A 13412-nucleotide genomic window follows, 5' to 3' on the forward strand; every position below is an offset into this window, starting at 1 on the left:
ATAGTTTTCATATACATATGTTTAATTTTGTAGGCTGTTACTTGGACTGATCTTTGGTTTTTGTATTTTTTACTTTCCAAAAATTCCACTCCCCCACCCCCAGGCAATATATATCTTCCAACAACTCTGCTCTTTTCTTTCTCCCTCTTAGTCCAAGTATAATAGCAGAATTTTTTGCATCTCTTCTCTTTCCTATTTTGTATCCTCCCATCATCTACTTGTTTCATTTTGTTTGATGTTTCCTTCTATAGGGGGTTCCACAGGTTAGAAATACAGTGGTCTAGGGGCACCTGGGTGCCTTAGTCGGTTAAGCATCTCACTGTTGATTTTGGCTCAGGTCATGATCTCATGGTTTGTGAGATCGAGCTCCGTGTCAGGCTCTGTGCCGACAGTGTGCACCCTGCGTGGGATTCTCTCTCTCTGTCTCTCTCAATAAATAAATGAACTTAAAAAAATACAGTGGTCTAGGTAAATTTTATTTCATTTCGGTATTATTTCATTTAATATTTTATTTCATTAATTCATTTAATAATGAATTTAACAATTCAACATATTGCATTTTCTAAGTTCTTTCCAATATTCAGCTATGTTGGAATTTTGTGGAAAAGAGCAAAAGAATCTAAAATGATCAAACAGGTAAAACTTGCTTCTGTGAGAAAACACTCAAGGTGCGGGGGTTTTACTTAAGTCAGTAGGAAGAAGGTCATATTTGAGCCAGTACATTGTAGGATTGCCTCCACAGGCTTCAAATGATCTGCTGTCTGAAAAGCTCACAGAACGTAAGAGTGTTTCTCAATCAAGTTTCATCACGTTAAGCACACGTAAACTACTGAGTTACTTGGATGGAACATACTTTAAGATGATACCTTTCTGTTTCATCTAAAAGGCAAAACTAAAACCCAAGACAACTTTACTTGACCTTTGGGTGAATAAATCAGAATCTGCCATTTCTAAGTTTTAACATCAAGAAGTAAACGGATTTCACCCAAGCCAAAGCTGGCCGACACACATTTTCTTCTCAAAGTGAGTAATTTCCTTGGTCTTCACATTAGCTTTATACATTCCAAAGGGCTGATTTGTCAATTATAGTCCAAAAAAGCTAGGAGATAAAAAATGCCCAAAGGGAAATTAAGGATAAATGTGTATTTTCACAAACAGAAATGGACTTCTAAGTTTTCAAAACATGTAATTATCTCACAGTGATCGGTTTCTTTGAAAACCATTATTATGTGGGGCACCTGGGTGGCTCAGTAGGTTAAGCATCGGGCTTGGGCTCCGATCACGATCTCAAGGTTCGTGAGTTCAAACCCTACCTCAGACTCTGTGCTGACAGCATGGAGCCTGCTTTGGATCCTCTGCCTCTCTCTCTCTCTCTCTCTCTCTCTCTCTTCCTCCCCAGCTTGTACTTTCTCTCTCTCAAAAACAAACATTGAAACAAATAAAAATATTATTGCATAGAATTTTTGTTCATGCTGATAATCTTTAACATATAATTCTTTATTTTCTTCTTGCTATTTTAAGAATTCCATAAACCCTGAAAAGAATAAAAATTGTCATCTAATAAGATTTAGATACACGATTATTTTCTTATTGTCTTAAAAGCGACTATTTAAAACGTAAGACATTTTGTCCAGATCTGTTTATAATTACCGTAGATACTTGTAATGTAAGTGCACGACATTTTCAAGTCGCCACTCATAATAATACATAAATAATTGAAGACTAATACAATTACTTAGGTCTTGTGAAAATTAAGATTTTTATTTGATCACTATCTTATTATTTTTAATTTGCCATCACTTCTAGTTTGGCCAGAAGAAGTTACAACCAAAACAAACAAAAAGCCTAGAAAATACATATATTTTTTCCATTTAATTGCTCTCACCTTGATAGTTTGAAGCGAACCAAGAAATCATTTTTCTTTCTGAATTGAATTAGCCTTTTTTGTGTCTCTATTAGTTTATGAAGGTCTAAAGAAAACACAAAACAATAGAAATTAGGCAACGAAATAGCGGAAGTTGGGCATCGTTATCATTTGCTAAACCAAATGGCCTCCGAAATCTTTCCACCTTTGCCCTCTCCCCAACCCTCTGGCTTTTCTATGCTCTATGTCACGCAAAGAATTTTCAGTTCAGGCTTAGGTCAGCTCAACTGAGGTCATAAGCATCCTACAACGACAGTGTCCATTGCATCTGGAAAGAGGGTACACACAGAGGAGAGAGGAATAAGCAAAACAAAGAAAAACACACACAAAAAAACCACACTGCAGAAACTAATAATAAGTACACAAAGTACACAAGTGTATTTATTACATTTTGCAAGCACTTCGTTCTACATTTCAAAAACGCCACCATCGAGCTGTTGGCACATTTATGTACAAAACAGATTAATTGTAATGCCTGCTACAAAGCACTCTTTGTGAAAATACAAACTCTAATACCAGGAAAAAAAAAAAGCCAAAAGCATCAACATCATTACATAAGTTTAAAAGACAGTTGTAAAAATCATCACAAACTGTTAAGACACAGAACTGAAACACTATAATATAGAATTTTAAAGAAGCCCATTAATACTTTTGCTGAATATCTGTAATACTGCCTATATCAGAAAAAATGTTGAACCAGTAAGATAATCTACGTGTAAAAAAAAGAAAAGAAGCAAAACCCCAAATTAATTAAATTATACTACAGAATGCATAATCATGCCACAGATAACCCTAATAATACCCTCTACCTACTACAAGAACTTGTAAAATTACGGATGATGCATGAGTGGTCATTGTACAAAGATTGTTTCACTCATAAATTTTATTAGAAATGCACTTACACTGAGAAAAGATTTCACAATGGTCAAATCAGTGCACAATACTACCTAATTTTTATACACTGACAAAAATGTCTTGTCAGGGCTACATCATTGTAAAAGACACTTTACAGCATTCTTGTAGCATTAGAAATAATCAAAAGAAGAGTCAAGGTTAAAACAAACACCAATTTTGGTCCAGTAATACTGATTGCTTTTTTTTTTTTTTATTCATTTGATATAGGTACTTCTTATAAATGATTATGAATGAACATTTGGTTAAAATGACTTCAAATAAAAACACAGATATATCACTACACTCGGGAGGGATACATTCTATAGTGGCCGCTGACCACACTTTAAAAAACACTACAGGTAAACCAACATAGATCGGAAGGCTGCAAGCAAAACTATTATATTAATGGAAGCCTTTTCAAATATATCATATACATCGGAGGGATAGTTTACAGAGGTGCAATCCGTTAAAACATTTGAAAGTAGGTAAAACAACTTCCGAGGGGTTAGTGTGCTTATTTTTAATATACCACCTTCATAAAGGTAATTAATGTTCCACATTAGCATATTAAAAGTTCCAATCCAGCCACAGCTTAAATCACAAAGAGGTCATTCTTCAATAGTTCACAGTAGTCATTTCCATTAAAATTGTCTCTATACTAAACTTGAAAAGGTAAGTCTGGTGTCACAATCTTAAAAAGGCAGCTAGCCATGCATTAGCGTCACCGTTTCTACGTGCTCACAACAGAAACATGAGTAATCAGAGAGAAATACCTTTTAAGTACATCAAGAAAAAAATACAATGTTAACAAAGATAAGAAGCACTTTTTTTTTTTTTTAATCCTACTCTTACAAATTTAGAAATTGCACCTTAGATTGATGAGAACATGAACCAGGGCCTGTAGTGACGTGGTCCCGGACCTCCAGACAGGATTTCCATATTACAAGAAGAGTCATCATGGTACCATCTCTGTCTAGTGTTCATAATGTACAGTGGTCCCTTTGAAGGTTACCTGTAGTTAAACTAGTTACCGAAATCAAAACTAAAAAGTATAAAAAGCTATTTTTCTTCTCAAAACATAAGAAATAATGCAAAAGGTGTTATGTATTAACACATGGGGAGTGGTTAAAAATCAAAGACATCTCTGCACGTGACAATGTTAGTATCTTCAATCTTACACAATTATTAAGTGAGTTTGAGAAACTGAAAAGAGGAAAAGGCTGGATAGGAGCTTGTAGAAGAGATCTGATCACACCAATTTAACAAATTAGGAAACCAGGTGCCCAACAACAAAGGATTGTGTTCAGGTGATTCATAAGTCACCCTACATATCATTGATGAGAAGCACTTCTGTATTTTATTTTTCAAAAGGTTGGATGGTTGGATGGCCCTTAGTTAAACACCAATGCATCTGAATGGCAGAAAGGACTGGAAGGGCTTATTTATGTGTATGCGTTGAGTCGCTCTTTGGAGCGAGTAGAGTGGATGTCATGAAGCTCTTGCTCCTCCTTGGACTTGATGTCCTCATATTTCTGCATCCGGCAGGCATCTTTCACGTAAGCCCAGTTGGCAGACAGAACCATAAGGTAGTGGACCTAATCAAAGACAGAAATAATTTATACTGGAAGGCTGTTCAGTGTCTTCAACGCACCTTGCTACCAGGGAAGAAATATTCAAGTTACAGACTTATATAGAATACGTTTGCTCATAAAACAGAAGCAAAATTTCTGTGGTGACAGAATTAATAATTATATTATCCCTGCTCGTGTCTCCAACTGTATGACCGTATTTTCTCACCTCCCTTTCTTTCAGTATCTCTTTTTCTTTTTTCAATTCTGGAGTATCCAAGATTGATCCTTAATCTTTCTGTGATATTTCCTGTCCATTCTGTCCTCATTTACCCAAACCGAAAGATTATACGTTTCATGTTCGTGTACCTACGTTTTCCAATCCATAACAGAAAAGAGTCACTTACACAGTTTGAGTCTAGACAACTTTGAATTAATGGGAGGATATATTATTGCCCGCTAGGCAACAGCAAAAGGGACCATGGAACCCCCAAGATAAACCTGTGGATTGAATTATCAAGTTAACTTTCCATATGCTGAATTTTGCAGTTTCCCTTAGCCTGTACACTACAAGAGAGCAAGCATTGGGTCCTATGGATGTTGTATGCTTTCATTCACAACAGAGCGCCATGTTCTAAAAGAAACTCCTGATCTGTCTCGAGTAATGAAGTTACTCAAGTAATGAAGGTCCTGATTTGACCTGAATGGACTCAGCTAGGAGATTACCTGTTTGTTTTTCCTTCTTTCCCTCACTCTTGGGCCACAGGGGAGGGAAGGCAGTTTTCCAAATGATGGGTTTCAATGGATGAATGTGAAAGAGAAACTGAGTTGCTCATGCTTTACTTGATCTAAATTTTAAAGGGTAGGCAATATTTTACCCATAATTTAGTAAAATGGAACACTAAAGTTTTGATTAGCCAGGAGTACGCCGAAAGACAGCAGGTAGGTTGGTTTTAGCAAAGTGCAGACATGAAAAATACAAAGTCAGTTCTAAATGGGCACTATTGCAGTAGGTTAAGGTAGTCAATAGGCAATAGAAAAAAAAATGAGTTTTGACACGGCAATATGGGAAAAGATGCACACCAATAAGAAGTTCCAGAATGTTCTATTTCCTCTGAAAGCTTGCATTTTGTTTGGTGGAAATTGTAAGCCACATGCAAGAAAGAGCAGTGGGTTCTATCTTTTTACTCTGTGTCACTTTCATAGTGAAAAGCTCCATCACTACCTACATGCAGACTGAACAGTTTCTATACATAACCAAATTGATGTGGCACTCTGTTGTTGTTGCTGTGAAAATACCAAGGGCTGTGCAGAGTGTTTAGCAAGAAGCAAGTACTTAATATATGTTTCACATGAATAAGTATATTTTTAGATGTACGAGAAATTTCCTTTTGAAGTCTGAGAAAATATGGCCCCTAAATTATTATCAAATATGTATGAGTGAAATACTCAAAAGAGCTTGAGTCATTCAGGTTCAGAAACTGACACTTTTCAGTAGGTCTAGGTCTTTGGACATTCCCTCTCACCTTAGGAGAACACAAGCTGCCAGGCTTGTTACTGTCCCTCGGGAGGTGAGCAGCGGTCCCTGGACCCTGGTGCAAGGCCACGTGAACCACATCTGCTAATATCTACCTAACTTTCTAACCTCTCTGAAAAATAATGGAGTGGATCACGTGTTAGTTTTCGTACAAATCCTCATGACCTTTGCCTTAAATCCTGGATGATGTTTTAAGTATTTTGGTAGAGAAGAATTTATCTCCATTTTCTCATCTCTAAAGTGGAAATAATGACAGTGGAATACTTTGAGCGTTGCAAGAATTCGGGATGAAGTTAATGACCATTGCTATATTACGACTACTGAATGTATTCGTGGATTTAAGCATTTGACAGTGCTTTCAACAGAGTGAGTTTAAAGAAATATTAGCTAATAACAGTATTATTGGTAATAGTGTTAGTACCAGGAACAGAAGCAGTAATTATTGTCATAGGATCCCTGTCTCTTAAAACCTAAACTATTATCAGAGCTAATAAATTGGAAATATGTACTGATGTCAATCAATAGTTAGGTGTTATATATTTCTTAAGGAACTTATGCTTGGCATATATTTAGGTATCCAAAAGGATGCTTAGTACTTAAAACATAATATCCTAAATACTTGCAGCTTGATATGAAGTTTATATATAACTTAATGCCTAAATTCCTGTGAAGCACAGATTCCTTAAGAAATACATAATACCTAAATATCTATAATCATGAGATGTTGATAATAGAATCATTTCAAAGTAAGCATTTTTAGGGAAATTTAAATAACACTATTCATTTAGACAGGTACTTTTCACCTACGTATGCCTAAAAGGCACGCATTTTTGCACAGAATTTTTCACACACACAGGTAGCAAATGCGAACAAATGCCCTATTACATACCTCCTTTCCAAAAGTGCTTTGGTAGACCTCTAATACATGACTGCATACTCGAATGTGCACAAGTCCCTAATAATCATCCGTCGCACAGGAATGTGTGTACGAACAGATGTTTCCTCTTATCCCACGGCCAGGCTGGGTGCCGCCTGGGACCATGAGTGTTTGGAACGTCACTGCCCAGAACATGTAATGCTTCCCCAGGGCATATTTAAGCACTGATTTTAGGCTGAGAATATAAAGTCTTTGCTAACTGTTTCATTCTGATCCCTCCAATTAATTAGCCAACATGATCTTATTAAGCACCTCATATTCTGAAATAAAATTCCTATGTACAGGTTGATATACTCAATCTAAAATGTTGAACAATTAGTATGATATTAAATTAAAATGTCTGAAAACTCACTTTAGCACTGACAGTCACTTTTTGTTATTTTTAAAAATAATTTTTAGCAAAGCAGAATCAGATCTCAATACATAAGTGTTCATAAAGTCATTAAAAATAACTAGTCTGGAAATGGCTCATTAGCTCCTTAGCACTGATTATTCTTCGTTTTATTCTTTCTTAAAAAATACTTATTTTTGGGAAAGTGAAAGCAGTGAACGGGCACAGAGAGGGGGACAGAGGATCCGACGCTGGCTCTGCACTGACAGTCTGACAGCAGTAAACCCGATGTGGGGCTTGATCTCACAAACCACAAGATCATAAACTGAGCCGAAGTTGGACGCTCAACCGACTGAGCCACCCAGGTGCCCCATTCCTAGTTTTATTCTTTCACAAGAGATAAAACACTCTCATTTAAAAAATATTTTATTATTTTTACACTTATTTGTTTTTGAGAGACAGAGAGAGACAGAGCACAAGTGGGGGAGGGGGAGAGAGAGAAGGAGACACAGAATCCAAAGCAGGCTCCAGGCTCCGAGCTGTCAGCACAGAGCCTGACGCAGGGCTCGAACCCACACACCGTGGGATCATGACCTGAGCCGAAGTTGGACGCTCAAACGACTGAGCCACCCAGGCACCCCTAAAAAAATTTTTTAATGTTTATTTATTTTTGAGAGAGAGACAGAGTGTGAGTGAGGGAGAGGCAGAGAGAGAGAGGGGGACACAGAATCCGAAGCAGGCTCCAGGCCCTGAGCTGTCAGCACAGAGCCGACACAGGGCTCGAACTCACGAACTGTGAGATCATGACCCGAGGCAAAGTTGGATGCTTAACCAACTGAGCCACCCATGCACCTCAAAACACTCATTTTTTAAAAAGGGTTCCTTTTGCCAACACATGAGAACGTATGTTGGCACCAAATTAATTCATTTTTTGCATATCACGTTGGCTATATTTGTGAGGTTACTGGGAACCTTCTGGAGTTCTATACTACTTTATTTTTGGACTATGATTTTGTATACAAGGATGCAGAAATAAGGACTGAAGGGCTTGGCTGCAAAACTATTACCGAGGCTCCAAGTATCTGCCCACTGTTGGTATCTACTAGTCCAGTGAGCAAACCGGCTGTCACAGTGAGGTACGAAGTGTGGGCATCTGGAACACGGTGGACCTACCAAACTCTGCATGAGCCTCACTTTAAAAACTTGTGATTAATATTTCTGGACAAAATTAGATGTAAAAGAAATGACAGTAAAACTACCGAGGTCTGTGTTAAGAAGAATAAATTAATTCTTTTTTCATTAAGTGACTCAATGTGGCTTTTTCATGTTCTTAAATAAGGAGGAGAAAAGGATAATGTAAGTCAAGCAATTGATTAGGGGACTTAGAATTCACACTGATAAATACCTCTATGATACAGACAGGATTTTCTTTCCTTTTTTTTTTTTACATGTATTTATTTTTGAGAGACACAGAGAGAGAGAGACAGAGAGACAGAGCGTGAGCAGGGGAGGGGAAGAGAGGGAGGGAGACACAGAATCTGAAGCAGGCTGTAGGCTCTGAGCTGTCAGCACAGAGTCCCACGCGGGGCTCAAACCCACCCACTGGGAGATCCCTGACCGGAGCCAAAGTCGGAGGCTTAACTGACTGAGCCACGTAGGCACCCCACAGAGAGGATTTTCTATGTTAAACAGTAACCTAATATCTGCAACGCTAATGAATTTATTTATTTTTGTTAATGTTGCCAATATTATTGAGTGTTTGGATCCTTAAACTGCTGGCCAAATACTATCCCAATAGTAGCGACAATACTTTTTCAGGTGAAGTCTTGTTTTTCACTTATTTATGGGCCCATTGTTTCCCCCTTCCCCCCCCCCTTCTGTTTTACTGATATTAAAATAAATAGGATTCGTGTGGGCTTCAGGATGGGAGACAAAATTTCATCTCTACAAGTAAATAGCTTTCTCATACAAATTGAAAAACCAAGCCTCAGAGCTCTGGGGTCTTACCATCGCAATAACAGCTGCCCCAGCCCCAGCCAGTGCCACAATGAACAGGTGGAAGGTCATGTTCAGCTGCAAAGGAAACCACAGAGAATCAAAACACGTGTCAGGATTACAAGCAGAAGAGAGGTCAGGACTGCTGCTGATGAATAAGAACTTTGTCCATCTTTAACAAGAGTGTACTTAGGATAACTTGCTTACTCAATCCAAAAAACATTATCCTAGTATCTTTTCTCCTGCAAATTATTTAAATCTTGGCAACTGCATCATTTCAATATAATTTTATTACAAAGTTGAGGTCCTGATTAATAATGATGGTTTTCCGTGATCTTGTAACAACATAAGGCTACGTTCAATCTTTTTAAATATAACAGCAAAAACGTTGAACTTTCATTAAAATGGTATTTTCTAGAAAAAATATATTTGTTATAATGTGTACTGAAATGGACACAGCACCTCATTCATATTCATTCTGCAGTCCCCCTGCATAGCATCACTGTGAGTAAAATTGCCTCTGAGAGAAAAAGGGTACAATTTGATATAGATTTAATGATATATTTTTCAAATTATATATTTTTCAAAGGAAGGTAACATTTGGACGATATAACCAGCTTAGAAACATTTACCTCAGTGGATTCGCACATCCTCAGGAAATTCTCAGAGACGGTGCAAATTTTCTTTTCCTCTCCGATTGTTACAATCCCTACAACATGGAGAAAAATCATAGCTTAGTTTATAAATGTTTTCAAGAGCCCAGAGAGAGAAAAGGAATCTTATGCTGATAAAATCTAGGCAAGTTCCATTTTGTGCTATAGTATAATGGAAACATTCTTCCTCAGCTTTTATTGCTGGATAATAATTATACACAGAATTATGAATGGAAGATCAAAACTATTTCGCCTGCAAGCGACGTAAAACATTTTCAGTCTGAATTCAATTGGACCTTGCCACCGGATCTACAGATTCAATTGCGGCTAGTTGATTGGTTTGGTCCATTAATGTAATGGTGTAGGCATCACAATTATGTTGATAACTGTGTTCCAGACTGTGCTGAAGTCTGGATCTAAATTTATTCTGCTGGTACAATGCTTCTGGCAAGTCTATAAAAGCATATTGCCCAAAGGATTAATTTTTCTCTGCCAATATTGAAAACAGTGCTATTAGGAGGAAAAATAAAAAAAATACTATAATTTCACTCCTATTCACCCTTGCTCCAGTTGGTTTATGGATCCACTGCATGAGAATCACTTGGGAAATTATCAAAAATATGTATTTCTGAACGGCACCACAGAACTGTTTAATCAGAATCTAGGAGTGCTTGCAGGAGTCTTGCATTTTTAGGAAGCACATAGTTGATACACCGCAACACATCTCATTTTACAGAAGAGAGATCGAGATGATCCTAAAACGGGTCTCTGATACTGTACTGAGACCTACTGAAGCGGTAAACATATATACATATAAAGGAGAAAAACCCCTCAAGTTCTGAGCAAACTAATACCTAAGTTTTAGCACTGCCTGCTCTTTATTTAATTTAATATGTGTATACATTCATGTATTCTGGCTTTGAGCTAGTCCGTTGAATGCAGTCCATTCTCTGTGACCTTTCCTTTCTGCCCAGATGGCACTATAGGGGAGGGGAAGTCAGAACTCCCTAAGACGCATCACCGTTGAGGAAGCGTCCTGGTAGGCGTCCTTCTCTGTGCTGATCTTCCCAGACTTCATCCGGGTGGGATACCTAGGCTGTGCACGCATTTCCTCACCTGGGTCTTGGTTCACCTTTGCAGCAAAACTCCTAGAAAGCATTGACTACGCTCACTGCTCGCAATTCTCTTCTCTTCCTTTCTACTTAAACCCTCTCCTGGCAGATTTTGTCTCAACTCTCAGCAAGGACCTACACATAATTAGAACCAAAGATGAATACTCCGTTCTCCTCTTCCTGGCCAGTCAGCAGCACTGGGGGGCAGCTGATGGCTCCCTCTCCTTCAGGCTCGCTTCATTAGGTTCCCCAAATCTACGGACTCCTGCTTCTGTCTTTCCATTCTCACGGGCCCCCTCTCTCTAGGACCTGGTTCCCGGGAGCGCCCAGTGCGCACACCTCAGTCGTCGTTGTCCCATGCTGATCTCACTGAGTGTCAGAGCTTCCTAAGTATTATCAGCAGCTCCTAAACCCAGACAGCCAGCCCCATACCTCTCTCCTGAAGTCAAGCCTCATTTACCAATTTCTTACCTGACACCTCTATTTAGATTCCTAAGAAGTCTCTAAAAAGCAGCATCCTCGAAAGTGAACTCTGACCTCCCTCGCCTGCCTCACTCCCAGGTGAGCTCTTCTTGTAGGCTTCTGGGCTCATGTGACAGCAGGTCGGTCTTCCTGGGGGGCCCGGCAACAAGTGTGTCCCTCCCTGAAGCCTCTTTTTCTCTCAAACCCACACGCCCACCCATCAGGGTGCTCTGCAGTCCCTGTCTTGAAAAAACAGCCAGGCCCTCAGGGCTCCTGCAAGACTGTCACCTGGCTTCCCTGCGTCCACTCCTGCGACAGTCCGTTCTCCCGACGGTGGCCAGAGCGACGCTTCTACGCTGTAAAGGGGGATCTTCTGCCAAAACCCTCCCATATTCACTACCTCCCTCAGAATAAAAGTCTCTAAAACTTGACATCCTGCAATGTGTTCATCGTGGAGTGCCACGGCTTCCCCAGACCCATCTCCGTCTGTTCTCCCTGCTTTCTCGTTCTACCTCAGCCACACTGGCCTCTCTGCTGTGCGTTGAAGACACCAGGCATGGCGCCCAGACGTCTTAGTGACTTTGCCTGAATCTTCCCTCCACGAAGAATATTCCCATGACTCTAACATCTTTCCAATAACGGCTATTCGGTGAAGCCTTCCTCCGTCACCTTTAAAATATTATACAACGCGACCCTTCCACTCAGTCTCCAGTACTCCTGACGCTATATACGTTGATATAAAAAATATATAGTCCATAATTTTGTGATGTAACTACCACATATCACAAATATACACGTTACAAATTAAGTATAGTTTGCAAATGCACATTGGTGTAATACGAAGCGATGAAAATGAGCAAGTGTATCCGAGATGTGCTGCGGTGCAAATCTGAAAACTTGATTATTTTGATTCACACAGATCTGTCGATGAACGGCCCAATTGGCCTAACCCCCAATTAAGTATATTATTCAGATTTACTAATTTTTCTAAGTACTGAATACATTTACACATATTTTATCCACCAGATGCACAAAAGTCCTTAACTAAAGTATGTACACAATGACATTTCCAGTTTCTTACAAACAAGTTCACAAGTTAGGGCTGTACAAGAGAAGCAGCAAGATACACACTGCAAGGAGAGATAACGGTAAGAATTTGAGACGTCAGAGTTGCAGCCCTGAGGTTCTTCTGTTTTTTTTTTTAATATTTTTTTAACATTTATTTATTTTTGAGAGAGAGAGGCAGGGGGGAGGGGCAGAGAAAGGGAGACAGAGAATCCCATGCAGGCTCCGTGGCGTGAGTGCAGAGCCCGATGCGGGGCTCGAACTCACAAAATGTGAGATCATGAAGTGAGCTGAAACTGAGTCAGCTACCTAACTGACTGAGCCACCCAGGCGCCCCTATTTTTTTTTTTTTAATGTCTTTTAAGCTGTGTAAATAGAAGCAGTATGCTTCTGGCTTTCTAAGAATTGGTTATGTCTGAAATAGGGAAAACTTTCAGAGAAAATCATGCCTCATGTGTGTGCACAGTTGCTGTTACTTTGATCATTGAAGTAATGAAAGCCTCTTAGAGGTTCCTGGACAGCAGAAGCACCACTTCTCAGGATGTAAATTCTTATGAAGGAAATTGCAAGCTAGAGGTGGAGGGAAGCAGAATGAACAGGTATTAGGATGCTATGAACCCTTAAGGGTGACTGGAAATTAACTCCCTACTGGCAAATATAAATGCTTAATTTTCAAAGAATTTACCATTTACATCACCAGTTTTAAAGATGATAGAATATCTAAAGTATCATTTTCTAGCTTCTGTAGGCTACCCACATTCCTTGGCTCCTGGCCTCTTTTCTCCACCCTTCTAGTTAGCAAAACTGCATCTCTCTGTGCCTTTCTTCAGAGGTCCATCTCCTTCTGACTTCTTCTCTTCAGCCTCTTCCACTTTTAAGGACTCTTGTGATTACAGGGGCCCATCCAGACCACCCAGGACAATTAGCATGTTTT

General features: G+C 39.1%; 1 protein-coding gene across 4 annotated transcripts in view; it reads right to left on the reverse strand.

Moving 5' to 3' along the window:
* Positions 1-2278: 2278 nt before the first annotated feature.
* The window catches only part of GPM6A (glycoprotein M6A), a 358838-nt gene continuing 347704 nt past the window's right edge, over positions 2279-13412 (reverse strand). For all 4 annotated transcript variants that reach the window (XM_058719904.1, XM_058719902.1, XM_058719903.1 and 1 more), the window contains 3 exons: positions 9819-9895; positions 9199-9264; positions 2279-4413 (listed from right to left, as the gene is read on the reverse strand). In XM_058719904.1, coding sequence (XP_058575887.1) covers positions 4261-4413; positions 9199-9264; positions 9819-9895 — 296 coding nt within the window. In that variant the 3' untranslated portion in view covers positions 2279-4260. The remainder of the gene's footprint in view (positions 4414-9198; positions 9265-9818; positions 9896-13412) is intronic.

This window comes from Neofelis nebulosa, chromosome 3, assembly GCF_028018385.1.
Source record: "Neofelis nebulosa isolate mNeoNeb1 chromosome 3, mNeoNeb1.pri, whole genome shotgun sequence".
Taxonomy (NCBI): Eukaryota; Metazoa; Chordata; class Mammalia; order Carnivora; family Felidae; genus Neofelis; species Neofelis nebulosa.